The 26,178-nt window shown below is 26.6% G+C and overlaps 1 protein-coding gene across 3 annotated transcripts in view; it reads right to left on the reverse strand.

Moving 5' to 3' along the window:
- Positions 1-172: 172 nt before the first annotated feature.
- The window catches only part of LOC100201503 (probable serine incorporator), a 35,508-nt gene continuing 9,502 nt past the window's right edge, over positions 173-26,178 (reverse strand). For all 3 annotated transcript variants that reach the window (XM_065795538.1, XM_065795540.1, XM_065795539.1), the window contains exons 3-11: positions 17,884-18,215; positions 14,949-15,028; positions 14,439-14,532; positions 14,285-14,328; positions 11,054-11,127; positions 3,917-4,118; positions 3,671-3,843; positions 667-797; positions 173-476 (exon numbers count right to left, since the gene is read on the reverse strand). In XM_065795538.1, coding sequence (XP_065651610.1) covers positions 335-476; positions 667-797; positions 3,671-3,843; positions 3,917-4,118; positions 11,054-11,127; positions 14,285-14,328; positions 14,439-14,532; positions 14,949-15,028; positions 17,884-18,215 — 1,272 coding nt within the window. In that variant the 3' untranslated portion in view covers positions 173-334. The remainder of the gene's footprint in view (positions 477-666; positions 798-3,670; positions 3,844-3,916; positions 4,119-11,053; positions 11,128-14,284; positions 14,329-14,438; positions 14,533-14,948; positions 15,029-17,883; positions 18,216-26,178) is intronic.

Here is a 26,178-nt window from a genome sequence, read left to right on the forward strand (position 1 = left end):
CAGCTAGCTGAGACATTTTACAAGCGCTTTTGCGCTTTCTCATTTATTATTTAAATATATAAATAATAGGTTCAAATTTAAAGATAAACAAGTTATTATATAAGTCATGTAAAGTGAAATCACAAACCTAGAAATATAACTGTTATATTTATAATAATAAAAAACTAAACGATACGAGAAGTATTGCAATTATATATAATATAACTTTATTAACAAGGTGTTTATCAGTTTAACAATGTTAAAAAAATTATAAGTATTCAGAACTTTACAAATTATAATATAAATAAGAAAAAAATTTACATAAATACAAAACAAGTAACACAAAAATTCTTGTTTATTCAAATATTCTATCAGGCCATAAAACTGGTGCTAAAAGCGTCCACATAAAAATAGCAAAACATGCCCAGCAAGATACAACTTTAATCCAAACAGTAGACCAGCTGCTGATTAACGTTTTGGAATCAGAATTTTCAGGGCTATAGAAAAAATAATTTAAATAAATGAAATGCAGAGAAGAGCATTAAAAAATAATAATAAAAAAAAAAAAAAATAATACAAATTTGCAAGAAAAGAAGATACGAACATGAAAAATGGAAGTAAAAACATATAAAAAAGTAGACAAAAATGATAAAACGAAACTGATAAAGGAAAGTGTTAAAGGCATACCTATACCAGTTTGTAAGCATCATCATAATATATAAAGATGCGAGCATAAACGTAAAATGAAAATACGAATAATTGTAGGCTACATGAAGTTTTTCATTGTCATAAACTTTCTGACCTATCTTTTCGCTCTCCTAAAAAAAAAACATAAAAAAGAACTTTAGACTTTTTTATTCTAAGGAGAATAAAAATGGTCTAAGAAATTTTATCGATGATTAAATTTAGCCTATCCCATGTAAGTGTTAATAAATGTAGGGTATAACATTTTAAAATTCTCCCAACCCCTACTTTATTATTTAGTTATTTTAAACAGCAACATTTAAAATGTTTTTAAATTTCATTATAAACAATCAATGAACAATTAATTATTAGAAGTATCATCATTCAACAATGTTTTTCATTGCGGACAGTGTACAACAGTTAAAGATTTAAAAAAATAAAAGAACCGAGCTTAAGAGTCTAAAGCTAAGCTTTAGCTCATACCAACAATAAGACTTTTACAAAGAAAATCTGGTTTTAACATAGAAAATCAGGTTTCAACAATTGATGCACAACAACAATACTAAGTCAAAAATGCCACAAACAGTGTAATTTTTGACTTAGTATTTTTGTTTACTTTATTAACATATTACTGTTTACTTTTTTAATTCATAAAAGCATTTATTATTATTATTATTTTTTTTTTGTAGCAATTTAGCAAAAAAAGAAATGAATTTTTTTTAAATCATATACATTGGTAATATAAATATATTGGAAAGATATATGTTAGAAGTATATATCAGTGGCATCTTAGAACAGAGTGTGGGATACACTGCCCATAAACCCTCTAGAACAGTAAAGTAGCACCCCTCTAAAACTTTAATGTCTGGTTTGATCAGTAAAGGGCGTTGCTAAGCAGAAAAAAAAAAAGGTTAAAAAAACAAAAATAGATATTGCCATTATACCCTAATACTAACCTAACACCTAGTCTTCAAATGCTTGAAAACAAAGATTTCAGTAAATGATTTTATCAAGTAAAATAGTAAACCCAAGGTTTGACATGCGTGTTCAGAATTTTTATATGTAAACGTAAAATAGTAAACCCAGGGTTTGACATGCGTGTTCAGAATTTTTATATGTAAACGTAAAATAGTAAACCCAGGGTTTGACATGCGTGTTCAGAATTTTTATATGTAAACGTAAAATAGTAAACCCAGGGTTTGACATGTGTGTTTAGAATTTTTATATGAAAACGTAAAATAGTAAACCCAGGGTTTGACATGTGTGTTTAGAATTTTTATATGTAAACGTAAAATAATAAACCCAGGGTTTGACATGTGTGTTCAGAATTTTTATATGTAAACGTAAAATAGTAAACCCAGGGTTTGACATGTGTGTTCAGAATTTTTATATGTAAACGTAAAATAGTAAACCCAGGGTTTGACATGTGTGTTCAGAATTTTTATATGTAAACGTAAAATAGTAAACCCAGGGTTTGACATGTGTGTTCAGAATTTTTATATGTAAACGTAAAATAGTAAACCCAGGGTTTGACATGTGTGTTCAGAATTTTTATATGTAAACGTAAAATAGTAAACCCAGGGTTTGACATGTGTGTTCAGAATTTTTATATGTAAACGTAAAAACGTAAAAATTTTCAGTAATAAAAACCAGAGGCATTTTTTTTTACCATCTGATGAAACAAAACCATCAACAATGTTGGATGTTTTGTTTTAAACTTAAACCTTGGCAAGAATGGTGTTTCCTGGGCAAGACACCATTCACATACAGCTTGATTATTGAGTAGTTTTGGCCTGACTAAATTAACATTTTAGTTAATTCTAAATGTAGCGCCGCATATTGTAGATATTGTAAAGCAGTACACACTTTATAGTTGCAATTGAACAAGATTTAAAATTGACAAAGCAAATAACTAAAAGAAAAGGTACTAGGTGTCAATTGTTGTTATTAAATGAAAATAATAACTACTAACAAATAATAAATTGCCTTAATTCATATGCTTACTTAAAGGCTTACTTAATGGGCACAAAACGTGTTTTAGATGCTTAAAAAACATAGTAATAACTATTTGAGTGCTGACTATTGGTTAGAGTAGTGAGTTTTTTTATAGGTTTAAAAAAATACTAAATTTTACCTTAATTAAATCTTTTTTGATTGAAAAGAAAAAGAACATTTGTCTTCTATTTTTATTGTTGTGTTGGAACAATACCTCAATCAAATAAAAACTAATTTCGATTAATTGATTATTTTTAATCCTTTTAATTCAGAAGATGATTATTTCTAATCCTTTCAATTCAGTATGATAATCAGACAAATTATTACTACAATAACTTGCCAAAAAACATATTTCTATATAAAATCTACAAACTATTTCTGGTCTTAAAAATATTGAAAAAATTGTTCACATCATATTTACATGTGATATGATTTCCCAAAACCTGAAAAAAAGTCAACTGATTTAAGTTTAAAAGATATGCTACTAAGTTAAAATTGTTAAATATATTTTTGTTACAATAAAAAAATTGTTAAATAGACTTTTATTTTTTTTTCAATTTCAAAATGCTAGTTAAGTGTTTTCTTTTTCAATATTAAAACATTAGCTACAAGTCTTCTTTTTCAATATCAAATTAACTAAATCAATATCAAAGCAAGTTATAAAATTTGTCTACTAGTCAAAGTTAAAATTGCGTTTAAAACAAAAAAATTTTTTATTACATTATGCATCTATACATAAGTTTCTATGCATTAATATTTCGTATAATTGTATTTATACATAAATATAATAAATTTATACATGCATATAAATGCATATGCAAGTTGCAATGCATAAATGTATAAGTTAAATAACTTATACATTTATAGATTAGTTAGAAAAATATAGTGCAGACATTCAAAAAATAAAGCAACTCTAACAAGAAAGTATTGATATACAGTAGTAACATTAAGACATTTTAATTCAGATTCATCTATAATTAAAATAAATAACAAATTTTAAACACTATTGAACCTCATTTTCATCACCACTTGCAATTAAAATATCACCCATAGCATCATCAGATTTAGCAGATAAGTTATTTCCATTGCTTGTACGCAAACATGAGTAAACCACAGTGCAAAACAACACAACTGCTGCAAATGCGGTTTGACCACCAAAATTTTGAACAAAGTTTATAGAACTACCTACAAAGACCACAAAAACTATTAAACAAAATAGATTATAATTACATATGCATATTATTAACAAATTTCAAACCTGGGTTGCAAATTGCATCAGGCTCATTAGACAAACCAGACCAAGTTAGATATGCAGTGTATGCACTTATGCATGCTGCTTGCAATAATCCAGAAGTTGATTGAGCCTCTTGAATGGTTGGATGAACTGACATGAATGAAACAATAACTGACAAAAACAAAGTCAAGCTGATAAAGAACTTATTCAATGAACAACCAGAGTGCTAAATAACAAAAAAAAAAAGTTTAAACCATATTCAATTAAATAGTTAGACATGGTCTTTGTTTACATTAAGATTATCAATTCTAGTTTAAAAGTGAACTTAAACAAAATAAAAATGCCATTTATACAAATTAATTTATTTTAGTACTTTTTTGTTTTGTTATAAGGCATTAAAGAATCCTTTAATACTGTAAAAGTATTTTTACAACAAGCTGCATAGATATTTTTACATATTGTATAAAACAACTATTTTAATTTTCTTTTAATTTATGCTTTTTTTTATTTACATCTAGTGTTAAGTACCTTTCCGTACTATGAAAAATGTAAAATGACAAGTTCTACTTGTTCAGAGACAAAATGAAAAATACTTGCTTAGAGCATAACTTATTTCAAACCATCATAAAACATTTTACATTCATACAAAATTAGATAATATAATAAAAGTTGAAAACCACAATTTACTAATAAGTTTGTCAAATAAATTTGGTGCAGCGGATGCCAAGCAATAAAAATTGTATCTCCTTTATTGTCTTTATAATGCAGAGAGAATCTATTGACTATGCAATTATCAACTGTAATACAGCATAAAAAAAGAAATACAAAAGAGTATTTAAAAAAAAAAAGAAGATAAAATTGAATCCTAATATCTTCAATGCAACATACACAAATGGCAAAACAGACATTAAAGACATTGGTATAATATTCAAGTTTCAATTATTGTTTAATGAGATTCATTTTATATTTAGAGTATATGTTGAAAAAAAGAATACCTAATTTAAATATCATACCAGCTACCAGAGTTTGATATATCAAAAGCAATAGGACTTACCTCAATGCATATATCTAACACATATATTAACAAACCAAAAGTGCTAAACTAAACCTCATTTTTCTACTTGCTGGAAAATCATTGTACACTGGTCTTCCTGGTAACCTTACCTCTACAGTAGCTCAATTCTTTGGTGATATGCCTATATACTTTAGTCTTAGCTAAAAAGTTATCACTTTTTGATCTCTCTTCTGTGACAACTTGGGGTTAGCAGTAGCTAGCAAAATTTAACCCTAAAAATCTCATTGCTAATACTAATGTAATATTGATGTTATTCTATATTATTTTCTCTCAAAAAATCTTCTTCTACTCTCTACTTTTTTTCAGTAAATATCGTTATTAATTATGTTGTTTGCTTTTTTTCAGTAAACATTGCTACTTATTATGCTATTTGCTTTTTTTCAGTAAACATTTCTATTTATTATGCTATTTGCTGTATAGAGCAAATGTACTAGAAGTAGTTGCAAGCTAAATCTTTCTGAATTAACCTTGAAGGAAACAGAAAAAATTCTGTTAAAAAAATATATTTAGAAATATATTTTTCTCAAAATGCTATAAAATAATTGGTCCTGATATTTGTCACAATATCATAAAAATGTCAATTTAAAAGTGGCAGAAACATTTTCAAAAAATATATTGTTTATTGCACTGACCGATCTATGCTAGTAACTGAAGTGTGTAGCTTCAGAAAATTGGATCTTTTGAATTCTATTGTATGTGTTAATATTGATAGCGGATATGAATCTTTAAAGATTGACAAAGCTTGCTTGAAACATCAGCATTAAAATTTTAAAGAACCAAACTCATCAAGTGATCCCGAATTGCAATATCCAGAAATATTTCTGGTCATTAAATTCTCAGTTTATTAAAAACACTGTTTTAATGAAACGGTCAATTTATCATATTTCAAATATTAATGAAAAAACAAAACAACAAATTTCCTACTGCAAAAATAATTTACAGTCAAATAAACAGTCAAAACTTACATATTTCTAATTATTGTTTTTTTAAACACCAGTTAATTTAAACATAGTTAATTTAAACACCAGTTAATTTAAACACCAGTTAATTTAAACACCAATTAATTAAACATAGTTAATTTAAACACCAGTTAATTTAAACACTAGTTAATTTAAACACCAGTTAATTTAAGCACCAATTATTTAAAACATAGTTAATTTAAACACCAGTTAATTTAAACACCAATTAATTTAAACACCAGTTAATTTAAACACTAGTTAATTTAAGCACCAATTATTTAAAACATAGTTAATTTAAACACCAGTTAATTTAAACACCAGTTAATTTAAACACCAGTTAATTTAAACACCAGTTAATTTAAACATAGCTAATTTAAACACCAGTTAATTTAAACACCAGTTAATTTAAACACCAGTTAATTTAAACACCAATTAATTAAAACATAGTTAATTTAAACACCAGTTAATTTAAACACTAGTTAATTTAAACACCAGTTAATTTAAACACCAGTTAATTTAAACACCAGTTAATTTAAACACCAGTTAATTTAAGGATTGTAAATAAGTAAAAAAAGTAAAAAGAAAAAAATTATTACTAAAGGTCCAAAAAATTTGCGCTGTGATTTAAAAATCCACCAGTTAAAAATTATGCTAAAGCTATTTGCGCATCGTATGAAGCATTGATATCAATTTTTGTTTATGGGGAAAGTTTAAGGAATTATTTATTTAAAAATTTAAATGTTTTAAATTGAAATTAACTGATAATAAAATTAATAATAAAAAAGATATATATTAAAATAAGTCATTAGAGTTTCTTGTTTTGTTTTAAAATAAATATAAAAGGTTTAAATTAGTTTTTATATATTTTTAAACTTCTCTGTCTTTAATTTTATATACATATCTGCAAAAGAGTTACGAGCATTTAATTTAGAAGAAAACATTGATTTAAATAAGGTACAAAAGTATTTTGTATCTTATTTCACAATATTTTTTATTTAAAATATTTGATCAGCGCTAAATTTCGAACTGTTTTCGAACTTTTTTATTTTTAACTGTTGTGATTAGCAGTTATTTTTTAAGAATTATATCATACTTTATCGTGCTTTATTTTTCTAGTTTTAACTGATAATTTATAAAATGAACTAAAACATTAAAGTTTAAATCATAACATTTAATAATAATAAAAAATAATAGTAATAATATGTTTTTACAATAAGATTTTATATCTTAACTTAAGATCAAATAGATAAAATACTTTTTATTGAATAACAGCTATTGAGTTTTGTGATTAAAACAGAGTTTATGGTCTTTAAAAAGCTAAAAAATTAGACTGGAAGCATTTTTAGATATTGCAATTCACTATCACTTAAATCGAGCTCTTATATCCTTAGATTATATACCTAATTATAACCAAATAAGTACCTTTTAGTTGTTTTTTGTATGTATTTTAAACTCTCTCTCTCTCTCTCTCTCTCTCTCTCTCTCTCTCTATCTATCTATCTATATATATATATATATATATATATATATATATATATATATATATATATATATATATATATATATAAGATTTCACTTAGATGCATGTTTCCCATGATCAGATTCTATTTCAAAAAGTATCTTGATAAGCAAAAGATCCCTCTCGGTATTATTTATTCAGAGAAAACATTGGAAGCAGTACATAAATACTTAAACAAGACATTGGAGAGGTTTGTAGTGGTTGAGAAAAATGTTTGCTAAGATATTAGGAGGTATTGTTGTTGAATACAATTTAAAATTGTAAAAAGATTTTTAAGGATATATTTATATTGAAAAAATTATTTTATTTAAAAAACAAAAAAGGTATCAAATGTAAAAAAAAAGATATTGAATAGAGTAAACTGGGGTAAGAGTAAACGAAAAAAAAAAGTGAACGGTTTAGCAATTTTGTTTCTTTTGCATTTATTGAAAGCTAAAACAAAGAATCTTTAAAAGTGCGAGGCACCATATTGTAGAGAATTTTGTGCTGTAAGGTGTAAAAATCGTTTTAAAAAATTAATTTTTGCCTTAACAAACTTTAAAATTCTCACCCTAGTAAAAAAAGTATTTTTTCAAAAAAGTTATTTTCAAAACTGACAAAACTAAAACTAAATTTTATTAAACTACAAAGTTTTGTAGAAATTTTTATGACAATCAAGAATCTCTTTTCAAAATTAAATTTGCTAGTTCCGGTTATGAGCAAAAAACCAATATAAATGTTTTTCCGTAAACATGCTAACTGCTCACACTTTTGCATTAAGAAGTGGCTAAACTAATTAATAGTTATTAACTATTTAAAATGTAAATAAAAATGGCAGCCTTTGCCATTTATCTGAAAATTTTCAAAACAAAATGACTTGTATTTACATTTGTAAAATGCAAACAACTTACAGTGAAAAGCAATTGCAACTTGCAGTAGAACAAAACAAAAAAAAGGGAAATATCACTCAGTAAATTTTCAGAGGCATACAACATACCAAAGGTAATACTACCATACTAGGTACAGCATTTGAATTAGTTCTTGTTTCAGTACTTATCAGTTTAGCTGATTGGGGTTTCGGCAGAACGTTCGCAGATGTCATTGCAATAGTTGGGGGATATTTAGTATCTACAAATCAAAGTTATCTGTTTCCTCCAAGTGGAATACAAGGACGAGAATAGTATCATAAATTAGGCGCTAGAGTAGCAGGCAATGTTTTGTCTCTCAGAGCTTCCTCTTGTACCAAAGACAAAATAACAAGTTATTTCAATACACTTCAAAAACAATTTCTTGAAGCAAATACCAACAATAATACTGCATGCAATTTGTAGAATTTTGACAAAATTGGATTTTCAGTTGATCAAGGTAAACAGCATTAATCTGCAGGCTTGGTGCTAAATGCCCTTTAAAATTGGTAGGTAACAGCAAAAAAATTAATTACACAGTCAGTAATTGTCTCAATGCTATTGGTACCATTCTGCCGTTATTTGTAGTTTACAAATCAATATCATGTCTGTACAAAGACTGGTGTGTAGGAGGACCACCAAACGCCGTATTTACAACATCCAAGTTGGGTTGGATGGAAGAGAAAGAATTTATTCAATGGCTCACCAAAGCACTCATACTAGCAATCAAATTAATTGCAAGTAATTAGTTTGGTCTACTTAAATTGAGTAGTTTAATCAATTAATCAACTAATCAAATACTTTTTAATTGCAGGTATTCACATTTTAGTCTTGGACAAACAAGTCACACATGTTACTTACGATGTTGCACGTATTTGCATTGACAACAACATCAGGCTGATATGTTTACTGGTTCATTCGCCCCCATACTACAACCATTAGACGTAGGTGTGCATTGTCACGTTAAACCAGTTTGGCACAAATTACTTACAGAATTTTATGCAGCTAAAAATTTTAACAACCTAACAAAAGAAAATTTCATTCAACTACAAGCAAAACTTTTTAGCTCAGGTGACACATTTACGTGAACACAAATTATTGTTGGATTTCAAAACACTGGTTTGTTCCTACTTGATATTAGCAAACTTGATCAATCAAAACTACAAACTGCTCAAACATTTCAAGTACCATCTCAGACTGCTTCAAAAAAATCTTCAGTTTTTAATTTGCTTTCAATAGTTTCTGGATCTGATGATTTCATTGAACATATAAATACATCTAAGAAATTGTCTTCCTTTGAAGCCTTGCGAGTATGATGTAACCAATATCTTATAGTGATTTTGTTGCAAATTTTTTGTGCTTTTTTACCCAAGGCTCTTACAGGAACAGGAGATTTGAAGTAACTTATCCTCTATGTGCTAATATATAATGGGCTATTGCTTGAATTTTAAACATGGGTCACATCATGTCAAACCAGAAGATAAATTAAAAATTGCCCCCCCCATGTTTTAGATTTTGCTCATTTTTATAAACATTATAGGGTTTATGAAAACTAGGAAATTCTAAATGTTGAAACCCCCAACTCTTTACAGATCTTGAGATATACAGGTTTTAATTTTCTTATTTATGCTGACTCTTTGTCAGCAATATTTGATGAACAGAATGAGGTATTGAACTGAAATTTAGCACATAGACTATCTTTCAGTATAACAAGACATTTTCGAATTTGCTTAATTTTATTTAGAGAAGCTCAAGGCAGGCAATATTTTTTGCAGTTAATAAAGAATGTATTGAACTGGAACTTTTTGCAAAATGGAGATGTTTTGAATTTTTTTTTTTCCAGCTCAAAAATTTTCTTGTTAATGTTTTTGAAACAAAAATTTTAAATTATAAATTTGATTTTGATAGTAGATTAATGATTTTTCATAAAATTTTTAGATTACAAAAGTCTTGTATTCACCAAAACAGTATCTTGGTTTACTATACTAATGTTATAAGTTGAATTAGCAGTTATTGCATGAAACAATTTCAATTTGCAATATCTATCTTTAGATTTTACATAAAAATGCCAATTACAAAAAAGTGTTTATGCAGGACACATAGAACACATTAAAGTTTAATTACGCAATTTTTTTGTAGTTACACAAACTTCATCGTAATTATACTGTTAAACTATAATTAAAATTATACTGTAAAGTTTGTAGTATATTTTATTTGCTAATATCCAATGAAAAATTTCCAACTGAGTGATATCAAAACATTGATTTCAAATATAGGAATTGATGAGAATGACAAATCATTTAATTTACACTAAATTCATTGTAATGATACTGTCAAACTATAATTAAAATTATACTGTAAAGTTTGCAGTAACATAAAAGTTTTATAGAATAAGATCAAGATCCAAAAACACAATTTAAATGTAATTGGCTCAAGCCATGATGAACGAGTTTCAGAGCTCTTTCTTCATGCTCCAAAACCTTTTGAAAAAAATTCATCTAGTTTTTTTTTCCTCAAACATCATTGTTTTAGAATTTTCTTCTGCCTTACTTATATTTTTTAACTTATACTATTTGCAACTTTTAAGTCTTCTGTCAACTATTTTCAACTCTCTTCTTTATGATCTAATAACTTCCGACTTAAATAATTTTGTTTGCAGCCATGTTGAAAATTATTAAAAAAAATAACAATAATTAATAAAAAAATAAAAATTTCAAAACTTACAGCATAAGATATATAACAGTAAATAATAATTGCGATCGCAATGATGTATAAAATACCAGTGCTCAGAGCAAGACCTTTAAAAAAATAACAATACATTAACAATCAAGATTATAAAAAATTAGTACTCTCTGTTAAACAAACCAAAATAAATAATGGCTTAGCTTTATTTCAGATTTAAATGAAATAGTGTGAACAGTAATATTTGTGTAATAATGACAGCAATATTTGCATAATGATTTGTGCGATGTGTACACCACAATGAGTTGTGGTATGCATTGTATTATTTGTTCAATAGTGATTTGAATGTAACAGTTTAAAAAGTGTATTTGTTCATTCTAAAAGTGTATAAGTAATTTTTTATTTCGTTTTATAGCTTCCTTTTATCTTGTAACTCATTTTCTTTCTGAAATTCTTTGAAAACTTGTTAAGTAGCAAAGACTCAGAATTGATTTGAATATTAATGTCATTAAATTAAACAAAAATTTGTCAAATGACTTTGTAGGGTAAATAACTAACATTTGAATATAGTATATTTAACTGTTATATTTTATTCTTTAACTTAACTTCACCACTTTAGTATGAGCTCAATTCATCAATCCACATTCCTTTGTTGTATGAGCTACTATTGCTTGTTATTCATTTTTTTCTTTAACACCAACACACATATCTCTACATATGCCACATAGGTTTTGTATATATATAGAAAGATAATCAGAGCAAATATTGGTGCTGCAACATCTAATTAAGTAGTAGACTGCAGGTGAAACTATATCCTCAGAGTCACAATACATTAGTGATATTTCAGAGAGCCTAATAAAAAGATAATTGCATCACTTGTCAGAGTGGCAAGTGATGATAAAAATAACAGAGAAATGCTAAAGGTACCTTTGCTAAAGGCACCTTTACTATTGCCTCTTTACATAATTAGTTTGTTTGCATATCATTGTTACATGTATAGTACAACTAGTTTGAGTGACAAGCTGGTTATCTCTGCTTCAACTCAGGCCTTCGCACAAGAGGTGTGCGGTCGCACGTCTTATACGATCACGCATATAATACTTTATTTTGACAACTTGGCCACGACTCTTTGTAAGCTTTGACAATTAGCACTTTTAAAAAAAGCGCCAAAAAAAAACAAAGCAAATGTAAATGCAATTTTTAATTTAATTGATTCCATAATTACAATTAAACTGCTACAAAATTTCCTGAGTACTTTATTGCAACGTAATAAAAGACAATAACTGAAAAAATATTCAGATAAGAGTTTAAGGCAAATTGAGTACAGAAGCTATCAAAAAATAATTTCAAACTGTTTTATCAAGGAAATATAATTTCTAATAAAAAATTATTTATCAAAAAAAATGCATTACAATAATCTTGAAACAACCGCATCTGCCAACTATTTTTTAACAACTATTTTATTCCAGTTCGCGACATCATTTAAAAAAAAAAAAAAAAAATGAACATTGATTTGCATCAATCAATGTTCATTTATTTTTTGTCAATGATCTTTTATTTATTGACGAACGTCAATAAATAAATTTAAGAGATTTATGTCAAATAAGTGAGTTTAATTTTCAAATAATTTTAGTTCTAGTTAATAAGTTATTAAATACATCGAAGATGCTTGGTAAATTTATTCAATTTTTGTTTTTCAAAAATTTTTTTTTTACACATATACAAAATTATTGATAAATGCACAAAAAAAAAAAAAAGTTTTTAAAAGTATTTTTAATATGCAAACAAACATTACTTCACTTTAAGGAAAATAAAAAAATTAAAAAAAAAGCAAGCAAAACTTTATTTATAATGAATTCATTTGCTTTAAACTTTTAATGTAATTGCTAATTACATAAAAGAAACCATGCTTAAACATTGTGATCGTTTTCTTCAATAAAAGAAAGCAATCGAAATGTTTAAGCACGGTTTCTTTTGAAGTTTTTGCAAAAGCATTTATTTTAAGTAAAATTTTGGATGCTATTGTGAGCACATGCAAAAACCATGCTAAAACATAATTAGTTATTTTACGTAAAAGTAAAGCTTTTGAAAAAAGTAATTTTATTTTGAATTTTTTTTTTATAAGTCTCTGAAATTAATTGTTTTTTTATTTTAAATATTTTTTATAATAAATAAAAAACTATCAGTCTCAAAATTATTTTGAAAAGAAATTGCTGAAGTAATGCGTTCGTTTTAAAAAATCTCAATCAAATGCCAACGTTTGCATAAGCAAAAATTAAGAAACGTGTTTTTTGTTTTTCTGTCTGTCTTTTAACAAATACGCGCACATTTGTCGATTTGTTGCACCCTGTATCATTTTAACTTTTTAATAAAGTTTAAAATTTGCACCACAAAATTTTATTAAAATTCATAACATTTTTAAACAGCCTAAGTTACTAACGTTTTAAACATCGATTTCTAAAAAAATAAATAATCTGAGGGGGGAGGGGCAGACTCATGACCCTTTCTCTCACTATGGATCCGCCTTTGTATTAGCCAATTTATTCATGGGAGGGAATGATAAAGATTGATAGAGCTGTAATAGGTTTTTTTAACTTTTTAAATTTTATTGTCTTGTATTATTTTATCATTATAATTTTATTTTAATGCCATGTATATTTCATATTGCACTATACATTATTTATAGTATTATATATATTTCAATTTGAATTTATCAAAAAGTTTAATTTAAATTTATAGTTTAATCAAAATTTTTTTAAATAAATTAAGTTAAATGTATAATAGTTTTTAAAATTAAATTTATTATTACTTAATATTAGTATTAATTATAAAAAAAAAGAGAAAGAACAACAGTAAAAAAATAAAAATAGTACGTCAAAATATATTTGTTTTACAATTGTCCCATTCGCAAAACATGACTATCTAATTTTTTATATAAAAAGTATGTAAAATAATTTTCATAAATATATCTTTTATAAATATTTAAGTTTAAAAAACTTAATTCTACCCAAATATCTAATAATCCTCAACTCATTTATAAGTTTAGGCCTGAGTCTTGAACAAAGTTCAAGTAAACAGGTTTTGTTAATAACCAAAGTTGAAAGTTTAAAAATAAATAATAATGGTTCGAAAAAAATAAAGAAAGTTAAGGCTAGTTTGAAGTGTTAAAACAGTTACTTTTACGTTTACAGTTACAGTTACAGTTACGTGATACATAACAAAATCTAAAAAGCATTAAAATAATCAATTAAGCAATGACTTGAAATCATTTACCAATGAACCAAAATTTGTTTTCACTTTCCTCATAATTTGTTATCCTAATAAAACAAAACAACAAAATATCAACTTAAAAAACAAAATAATAACTTAAAACACAAAAGATACATAAATCAAACTATATTATAAGAAAAAAAAAAATATTTTTTACCACTTTTCAGACCACCTGTGGGCAAAATCAATCAAAAGAACAAGTTGTATCAGTATAAATAATATACCACCAACCAGTCCAAAATACATCCATACTAAAAAGAAAATTACCTAATTAGTGTAACCATAATCAAAAAAAAAAAAAAGATTGCTTATTAACAAGAATAATTAAACCAATAAGATTCAAATAATACTGCTCAGAATTTTAAATCAAATTTATATCAAGAATTAAATAACTTCGAATATTATATCTTTTTATCTCCTATTAATCTTTTTATCTCCTAGCCCTTATAGCCTTTCTAATTTAATCTATAAGTTTAATGCAATTTAATCAAGAAATGTGACTTACAGCATAAAGAATGTTTATTTAATGATAAATATGATTAATATATCTTCATGTTTTTATCTTTGTTATTAAAAAATAAGAGAAAGATTGAGATAAGTAGCCGTAAAAATTTCATTATATACCACAAAAAAGTTCGTAAAAAAATGTTTTACTATATATTATTACCTTTTGAAAAATTTCCCTTGGGAATATAAAAGGCACCAACAAGCAAACCAATAAAAACAATGAATTTAATTGCCCAAAATCTAAAAAAAAAAAAAGAAGATGTTTAGTAGATAATAAAATGACAAAAAATATCCTGGCTCTCAAAAATATTTGAAAAAGAAAAAAAAAATTATAAACAATAAGTTTAATTTCAAAATTTGTTTGATTGTATTTAATGTATAAAATTATTTTTTGATGATAAAAATGATAAAAAAAATTTAAAGAAATGGTAGCAAAAAAATGACAGTAAAAAAATGGTGGTAAAAAAAGAGTGGTTTGTAAGTAACAAACTTTCTTTGAATGTGAATAAAACAAAATTTATATTTTTCTTTAAATTAAATAGAACTGATAGCATTTCATTGAAAATACAAAACCTTATTATAAACAAAACTAGTATTAATAGGGAATTATATATGTTAGGGAATTATATATGTTCCAAAAAATTTTCCAAATTGTTGAGCCTTCAAAAAATTTTCATTATGAGTAAGTTTAAAACATAAGCGTATTTAATTTAATTTTATGGGCAAAAAAGAGTTCTGTAGGCTTTGACATTCATGTCTAAGAATATATTGTATTGTATTCCATCATTTTTTCATCTAATATTATTGGCCTTTAAAACTTGCAATAAATATTCTTTGACACCACTTTGCATTGCATACAGCAATTTAAAAGAAGTTTTAAACACTTTTGTAAAATTTTAATGTTTCAGTATTATTTCAGTTTCATCTGAATTTTACTCATTTCAGCCTGAAATTTACTCAGAAAAATTAATTCAAATTGATAACATATTATGTTTTTCAAGTAGCACTTATTAACTTTTAACACTTTTTGTTTTTATGAATTATTTATGCAACAACTCACCAAGTAATTTGCACTATGTACATTCATAGTGTTCTACATTGTAAACCACAATTTATTTTGAAGCTCAAATACAGAAACCTTTAAAAGAAAATTTTATTATAAAACTTACAGTACTTTACTTATAAACATCATATGCTTGAGGTACTCCTGTCTGATGTATTTGCATTCTGCTTTCGGCTATTATTAGGCCCAGAAATTCTAACATTCAAAAAATTTAGAAAAAATAGGATCAAACTAAACCACCATAAGCCAAACCTTCAAAAAATTTCATTAGTAATAGCACCTAATAAAATGGAGTCATTTATCCACATTTACTTAAATAAAACATTTATCCACATTTACTTAAATAAAACAGATAAATCTGAGAACTAAAAGTCCTCAACAACAGCAATTAAAAAAGCTGGTCAAAAGATGACAATAGGACATTCATGGTACTTTAGTCCTGAACTTGCTATTGTTTTCAACACAGGTAACAAACAATGACAAAATCCAACTGGTAAAAAATATTACTCTGTGGTAACATTTACATTTAATAAAACGAGCTACCAATAAAAACTTTAGATTATCAAGCATTCTTTAAAGACAATTGAATAGAAGATGGCTTTAAACAGAACCAACTGGTTGGTTAGCCAGTAATAAGCAACCAGGTTTAATATTTGACCGGGGCCGGGTTTGATAAAATAAACATTTATATATCTTGAAGCATATTTTTTAATTCAAGTTTCATGTTATATTTTGTATATACATATACAAACATCATTATGACCAACGTGATCATAATTACCATAATCATCATCATCATCATCATCATCATCATCATCATCATCATCATCATCATCATCATCATCATCATCATCATCATCATCATCATCATCATCATCATCATCATCATCATCATCATCATCATCATCATCATCATCATTATCATCATCATCATCATCATCATTAGGGTTTAGCATTCCTCCTTTATGCTGTTTTTCTATTCATGGTCAATGCATATTACATAATAGCATGGTCAATGATATTACAATAAACCAAAACTTATTCTTGCTTTGCTTTTTTTTCAACAAGTTCATCCTTTCATCCAAAGATACAGATCTGTCCCTTCATGGTATAAAAACTTTTATTAATCCAGCTTTTTTCTTTTCACATCAAAAAAACCTCATAACTCTTACCCATCTCTATGTTTTCCTTTTTTATACAACCTACAACTTTTAAGTCTTCAGTCAGCCATTTCCTAGCTTTTTAACCTATCCTCTATTTTAAAGTAACTCATAACTTAATAATGGTTGCTTGCAACCTTCTTGGAAGTAAATAAGAGTTTAAAAAATATAAAATTATATGGCAGTTTTTAATAAATAGTTACTGTAAGTATAACATTCTAATATATAAAGTATTATAAATTTTTCTCTAGCCCCAGCTATCAACCCCTGCTAAATCTTATTATTTTGCCGGGGCCGGATTTGCAAAAAGTCTCATTTTTAGCCGGAACCCTGATCCCTTCCTCTTAGCCAGCACCATCATTTATTGATGATATGACCATAGTCAACAAGTTATTTTATTTGAAAAATTGTTGCTAACCATGACATGAAACTTTAATTAAACTACTCTTAACAATTACAAGACTTCAATTTAACTACAGAAATTGATGATGACTATTGATGAGACACAGAAGCAGTATCTTGTACAAGTTGTGGAGGATTACCGCAAAACTTTCAAAAATAACTATTTAAAGAAAGTTAACAATATGAAGTTTTGCTGATTGTTAAATTTAGAAAGTTTTATGGTATGTCCTAGTTTTCAGTTTTTTTAATTTGGAATTAAGTTTGAACTTAATATCACTAAAATATTATACAAACAATGCTAAAACATTTACTGCAAAGTTACAAGCATATGTTTATAACTTACTTTAAGATAATTTTTTGGATACAAGACACAACAACTTTGAAAAAAAAAAAGTATATATATGCAAATATATATATATATATATACATATCCAAATATATATACATATTGTATAAGTACCAATGTATACCCATTTTGTATGCTTCCTCTAGGGTCTCTGCTACTTCGTACTTTGAACATTATAATGGACATTATAAAAAAAAATGCGGTCATTGCAAAACACACTCTGTAAACAGCCATATAACCAACCAATTTATCACAACTTTCCTCTCCAATCTGAGAACATAAATGTGGAACCTTATTCAATTTTTGACGAATTCCTGGTGATAGCATAACACATGACATAACAAACCCAATAAGAAGCATAAAGACATAACCGATTCTTGATGCAGTTGAGTTTTTACAAGATGGACATGCTTTGCAGCATAAACTGCACGCTGCTGAACCACAACAGCAAGCAAGCTAAAATAAAAACTAAATTTTGTTTAAAATAGTTTATATAAGAATATATACATATATATATATATATATATATATATATATATATATATATATATATATATATATATATATATATATATATGTATATATATATATATATATATATACATATATATATACATATATATATATATATATATATATATATATATATATATATATATATATATATATATATATATATATATATATATATACATATATATATATACAACCCTCGGAATTAAGGTCGGCATTCGGCAATGCCGACGTGAAAGTGTTTGAAGTCGGCAAAAAATTGCCGACCTCCTTTTTCCTATTTCCGAGGGTTGTATATATATATATATATATATATATATATATATATATATATATATATATATATATATATATATATATATATAAATGCATACATATATATATATATATATATATATATATATATATATATATATATATATATATATATATATATATATATACAACCCTCGGAATTAGGAGAAATAAGGTCGGCATAATTATTTAATACAAAGGTGTGACCATAAAACATAGAAAGGAGGTCGGCAATTTTTTGCCGTATATATATACACACATATATATAGCCTTCGCATTAGGAAAAATGAATTTTTTTTTTCCTGCTTAAGTAATCTAACTGCTTTGCACCGCATAAAACATCAAGAACATTTTTACTAGTTGCTTGTAGCAATTATTTGTCTGCATTTTTTTTACTTTATGTTAAGTATTTATTGAAAATTAGGTAATACTTGAGATAATGGTAGACTCAAGAAATAACTGAAAGCAAAAAGATCACTTAAATTAAGTATTATCTTTATAGAAAATGCAGAGCAGGGATGTGGAGTCCCAAAAAGGACTCCAGATTTAGAAGTCACAAAAAGATTACTTAATCCTAGTTTTTGGTATCCAGGAGCTCTAAAAATATAAATAAGTTTATGGACTACTATTAGGAAAAAAGTAAGACTTTTAGGTTAGAGGAACAATCATTTTTTGAGCCCAGAGTCCTTAGGTATAATGGCGGCAAGGACTCCGGGACTCCAGGACTCCGGGCTTAAAAACAATAAGTTTCAAGTCATTAAATCTCGTGAATTTTTTTATTATAGCAGATAATAAGTCAATAAACATGTTTAGAGCTTCTGGACACTACAGACTTGGAAAAGATAGAGATATAAAGCCGGAGTCCTTTTGGGACTCCGCATCCCTGATGTATGAGTATTACATTCTTGTATGAGTATCCCTGATGTATGAGTATTACATTCTTCCTCCGCATCCTTGATGTATGAGTATTACATTCTTCGACAAAAAAAAAATTAAAATAGTATTTTAAATAATTCTTTTATTGAAAATTCGATAAAAAATGACCTGTACAGTTAATTTATATATAAATTTAATAAAAAAATTTGCAGAAGTAAGTCTTTTTAAGTTTCATTTATTACCTTTTTCTAAATAAAAATATTTATTTTTCAAATTAAGCTGCAAAAACTTTTTGAGAACAACTGAGAACTTACAACTATATAGTTTTACCAGGCGTTACTTCAGTTCCAATACCTTCATACCTGTTTGCATAAAGTTCCCATACCTGAACAAAATCTAATATACTAAACTAAGTTTAAATAAGCATTCAGAAGGATAAATAACTTCTTTTTATTTTTATTTTTATAGATTTATTTACACTATGTTTAACAACACTGTATAACAACCAACAAAATTTCTTTTGTTGCTGAATACTTTAATTTTAAAGGTTGTAAGGATAAAATTGATTTCATTTTATTTGCAATTCAATTTATTTGTTTCTGATTTCATTCTATTTGTAACTGATGACCATACTATATGTAACTGTCATTCAAACCTTTTTAACAATAATTTGCAGTTTTTATAACGTTAGTTACTTGCTTTATCTTATTGCTTAGCTTAACATCTTTGGACTTAATGCGGTAGTGGTGTAGTGGTAAAGCGCTTGCTTCATAAGCGAGAGGTTCCGAGTTTGATCCCCACCACGTCCCTGGTAGTACCGCGCTCAACTTGTTTCTCCGCGCAGCGGCCTTGTTTGTCAAGGTTCGTGTTTTTAGAGTTATAGAGTTGAGAGAGGGTTATAACCACTATTAAGTAGCCTCCTCATCTGTAGTGGCCTTCTTGGCCTTGGGGAGGTGAATAACAAAAAAACAAAAAAACTTATTTAAATATTGTTAAACAAAAACACTTTAAGTGAAATGTAAATATTACAGCCCTATGCAAAATAACAAATTGCCTGTGTAAAATGCGTAATTTGTAACATTTTATTACAAAGCCTGCAACAGATTGTATACGCAGTTTCCATGAGAGATCTGTAGAGAAGGATAATCTGCAAAGACATAAAGTAGAGGTCTAAGTAGGAATATAGTCACTCAAACAAAACTCAGTTTTGTTTGGGTTTAAACTCACTAACCTTTGTATAAGTTCTTTAACAAACTAAAAAAATGAATAAAGTACCAAAAACTATAAAACACATAAAACCATCATCATCACCAAGTTCTCAAAACCAATCATTCACTAATATTCATGGTCTTCGAAGTAACTTTTCTTCTGCTGAGTCTTATCTTTTGCAAAGTTCACCAGACCTACTTGCTCTTTGTGAGACTAATTTGAGTTCAGCTGTCTCATCTTGCGATCTTAGCGTTGATGGTTATCTTCCTTTAATTCTTAAAGACTCGAACAGTTACATGCTTGGTCTGGGCATTTACATTCGTAGCAATTCACCCATTTGTCGGGAAACTAGGTTTGAATCCACAGATTATTCTTTTATGTGCTTTTGTTTAGCACCACTTCACTCTATCGCCTTTCTCTTTGTTCTATATCGCTCTCCTTCATCTTAAGACTGCACTCTTTTTGATGTTATTTCTGATCATATTGATCAAGCCCTCTCTTTTTATCCATCAGCTAATATTGTTGTTGTAGGTGATTTAAATTCTCACCACACTGAATGGCTTGGCTCTAGTGTCAGTGACTCTGCAGGCATTAAAGCCCACAACTTCTGCCTTTCTCAATCCCTAACTCAGGTAGTCAACTTTCCAACTTGCTTTCCAGACAACCCGAATCATCTACCTTCTCTACTCAACTTGTTTCTGATCCTAGTCAGTGCTCAGTTTCTCCGCATGCATCCTTAGGTGCTTCTGATCACAGTTTGATCTCTCTAAAACTATTATCTCATTCTTCTTTATCATCTGAATCCCCCTATTATCGTACCTCTTACAACTACCTTAAAGGTGACTGAGACTCTTTCCGTGATTTTCTTTGTGATGGCCCTTGGGTAGAAATCTTTCGTTTTCCTGTTGACAAAAGTGCTTCTAACATAACTTTGTGGATTCAGGCTGGAATCTTTTATTGGAATCTTTTATTCCCTCTCGACAATTCCAGGTCAAGCCTCACTCTTCTCCATGGTTTTCCTCACATTATGCTGCTGCAATTGCCAATCAAAACCATTACTTCCAAATCTATCAGCAAAACAATTCTCCAGAAAACAGATGTCTGTTTATTACTGCTAAAAACCATTGTAAAAAGGTTTTGTCTAACGCCAAAGCCCGCTATTCTCAGGTCATGAAATCTTGTACTTCATAACAAAAATTAGGCTCTCATGACTTTTGGAGAATCTTTAATAGTATCAATAATAAGGGCAAATCTGTAATTCCACCTCTCCTGTATGGTTCAGACTTTCTAAAAATACTATAATAAACACTGCTCTAAAGAGCTAGTGTCTCTTGTGCCATCTACTAAAATTGATTCTCGCGTAACTCGTCATTCAATTAATTCTCATCCGTTTTTTGTGACTGTTTTTAAGTGCTCCAAAAACTCTTATTTGTCTAGTTTTTTCCACGATCATCAGTTCTTTGGAATTTGCTTCCTTCACAAAAAAAAAAAAAAAAACTGAAGCTGTAACAGAGAGGAAATTGTATTCAAGATTGACAGCCGTGTAATATTTTTAAGCAATAAAAATGTTATGAAGACTGAAGAATATGTCATCGGAAACCTGGCTTTAGATAATGTAAAATTATCATGAAGATCATTAATATAGATAAAAACAACACAGGACAATTGATGAAACTTTGTGGTACCCTGTAAATTACTGAGAATGAAGGAGAGAGTTATCTATCAAAGACTTTAATACTATGATTTGAAAAAAATGATTTAATAAATTTAAAAACTTTCTTAAGTACACCATATGAAGCAAGCTTATAGAATACTAACATCCCAGACTTTATTGAAAACCTTTGATATGATAAAAATAATAGCTCTTGCCTCACCGCTTCCCTCTAATGCAGGATAGAACCTCTAATGCAGGATAAAACCTTTCTGCTGTAAAGCAAGTCAGCAGTAGAACAAGAGAATCAAAACCTTGTTGATTGTCAGAGAGTAAGTTGTTAGACTTAAGATGATATGCATGATATTAAAAGTTTGTTAATAAATGCGGTAGTGGTGTAGTGGTAGAGCACTTGCCTCATAAGCAAGAAGTTCCCAGTACCACACTCAACTTGTTTCTCCACGCAGCAGCCTTGTTTGTCAAGGTTCGTGTTCGTGGTTTATACTATAATGGTGCTGCTTTAAAGAGCTAGTGTCTCTTGTGCCATCTACTAAAATTCATTCTTGTGTTACTCGCCATTCAATCAAGTCTCATCCTTTTACTATGAATGTTCCTAAGCTTTCCAAAAATTCTTATACATCTAGTTTTTATACTCGAACATCAGCTCTTTGGAATTTACTTTCTACATCTTGTTTCCTGATTCATACAATTTGCACCCTTTTAAATTGCGTGTTAATAGTTGTTGCTTTATCTTTTCTTTTCTAGTTCAACTTCATCTTTTCTCATCCAGTAAATTCCAACTCTAATAGTCATTAGCATTAAGCAATATCTTATTACTTTAATATTTTGAAATTGTTTAAAAAGGCATTTGCTGTTAAGATAGTTGCTCAAAAAGTTAAAAAATAAGTACAATTAGAAATAAATGCTATACAAGAAGAAGTAAACCATATAAGTCATTAGTTTGTCAAGAAATAGAAAGTTTGATACATTTTTATGTCTAAGATTAGGTTTTAAACAGTTTTCATATTTTCATTATAAATTAATATACTAATTAATATAATATTTATTGTTTATGTTAATATAATAAAATATTTATTGTTTATGTTAATATAATTTAATATTTATGTTAATGTTTATGTTAATATAATATTTATGTTTATGTTAATATAATATTAATGTTTATGTTAATATAATATTAATGTTTATGTTAATATAATATTTATGTTAATGTTTATGTTAATATAATATTTATTTAATGTTTAATTAATATAATTCTTATTTAATGTTTTTATTATAAATTAAAACATAATTAATATAATATTTAAGTAAGAATTGATACTTTAAGAATTTTCACTTGAATTTCATTGATAGATTTAAAAATACTCTTAACAACGTAGTCTATTTTTAGTGTAATTAAAATGGTGCTTATATTGGCTTATGTAAAGTTCTTATCTGAACTTAAAACAAACTCCTAAACTTCACATAAAGCAATATAAATAACGATGTTGTAATAATAAAGTGAAAACAAATGGTATGAAGAAGAATCATTTAGTTATGATAAAAAGATAAAGCATTATATTTAATCACATTTGATGGAGTTTTATGTTCATGTTTTTATATTTCTTTAAAAAAAAAAATTTTTTATTCATTTATAAAGTTTTTATTTTTTTTATACTTATTTAAAGATACTGTTAATCAAGAGCAAACTTTGTAAACCAACTTTTAAAACTAAATACAAGAAGACTGTGAACAGCTAACACCAACAAAAAAGCTTAGTCTGACTCAATGTCTAATTTTTTGTAATTTAATGCTTAAAAATTTGTAAGTGTTTGGAAAATCAGACCTTGTGATAAATAAAAATGCTTAACACATAAGCCTAATGGAACTTTGACATCATAAAACTCTTTTTATTTGCTTTCATATTTATCAATAAAAAATTTTTTGAACTACCACAATTTATTAAATTACCGCAAAACTAGTTTAAATGAATATTTAACTCAAAACAGAAATATTATTATGTAATAATCTAATCATGTTTATTTTGTTTCCAGTTTTTTAAAATATGAAATAATTTGGTAATTTGTGCAACAAATTTGACACAACCATGTTATATCTATAACCAAATGAATAAAAATATGATAGTATTTTATTTTACTTTTTAAAGAAATCCTAGAGTGCCAAAACAAGTTGTGTTCATATCTTAAATAATCCTCACAAAAAAATTTTCTAGTTAATTAAACTTTCTGGAACAAATTTTATATCAAAATATTACCAAAAAACTTCATAACTTTTAACACCATTTATTTTTCTCTTGAAGGTAAGTTCTCTTTGATTTTTTTTTTAAATACTGGTCTAATTAATGCGCTTTTTAGTTATTAAATGACATCAATACAAAACGTTCTTTTAAACAAATCAAAATCTAGTAATAAGCGCTGTTATATTTAAGTTTTCCTTTTTGCAATTATTATTAACATCCCAACTGAAAGTATAATAACAAATTTTTTTGTGAATATCTTTTGTTAATATCTTTTGTTCATATCTTGTTAATATAATATTTAAATTGTTTTAATAAGTTTAAAAAACTCAAAATTTATTTTTTAATGCTTATTTAAAAAATAAATAACATGTCTTGTCACTTGAAAATCCCTTTAAATAAGCATTTACAGTTTTACAAATAAAAACTTGTTTATTATTAAAATGTCAGCAAGTAATATACTAAAAACTTAAAATTTTGAAAGAATAAAAATCCTGCAATAGTTAACTAGGAACTTCATCTCTAGTAAAATAAAAGAAAAAAGTGGAATAAAAGCCTTATAGGTTTAAATAAGAGATATTTGTGGTGAAAAAATTTAAACTTGCTTACTAAACAATGTATAGTAATAGTTGCGCAAAAATTTGAAGATTTTAACAAGATAAGTTATAAAGATAAATTCGAAAATTTTTTTTATATATCATAAAAACAATGGCTCCACTTTACACTTTAAACCAAGAGTGTCAATTATTTTATTTTTGGTTGAATTCTATCTTGTGTTTCAGGCCTTGTTTTAAAGTGTAAACTTGCCATTTACATATGCACTAAACCTTTTACATATGCATGCACTAAACCATTTACAAACGCACGCACTAAACCATTTACAAATGCCATTTACATATGCACTAAATAACCCATTTAATGTAAGCGGTAAGCCATTCCACGTAAGCCATTTTTTATCATTTTTTTTTCATACTTAAACAAGTCTAATTTTTTATAAATGTAATAAGTTAAAAAAAAAAAAAAAAATTTTACTTTTATTATATTAACTTTTCCATCAAATATGTTCAGCAAAAAAAAAAAAAAAGATTTTATTCAACACTTAAAAAAAGAAACCATAAAAGAAACATATTCAAAAAATTTTTGTCATCTTTTATCTATTTATGAACTTTTATCATCTTGCAATAGCAAGAACATTTATTGAGAAAATATATAGTTATTTTTAACAAACAATAACTAAAAAAATTACCGAATTTTTTTAGTTATTAAAATTAAAAAAACAAAAAATTATTAGCTAAAAAATAGTTCACGATAAATTTTATTTTATGTTGCACTTTTAATATTTTAATTTTTTGTTTGTTTTGACATTATGATTGATTTTATCAAAAAAATGAAAAAATATTATTACAAACTTTAAACGACATCTTTTAAAGAGTTTTTTTTGTATAAAGAGGTTGTTTTTTGTATAAAGAGGTTGTTTTTTGTATAAAGAGGCTTTTTTTTTGTATAAAGAGGTTTTTTTTTTGTATAAAGAGGTTTTTTTTTGTATAAAGAGGCTTTTTTTTTTGTATAAAGAGGTTTTTTTTTGTATAAAGAGGTTTTTTTTTGTATAAAGAGGGTTTTTT

The sequence above is a fragment of the Hydra vulgaris genome, chromosome 04 (genome assembly GCF_038396675.1).
Source record: "Hydra vulgaris chromosome 04, alternate assembly HydraT2T_AEP".
Taxonomy (NCBI): domain Eukaryota; kingdom Metazoa; phylum Cnidaria; class Hydrozoa; order Anthoathecata; family Hydridae; genus Hydra; species Hydra vulgaris.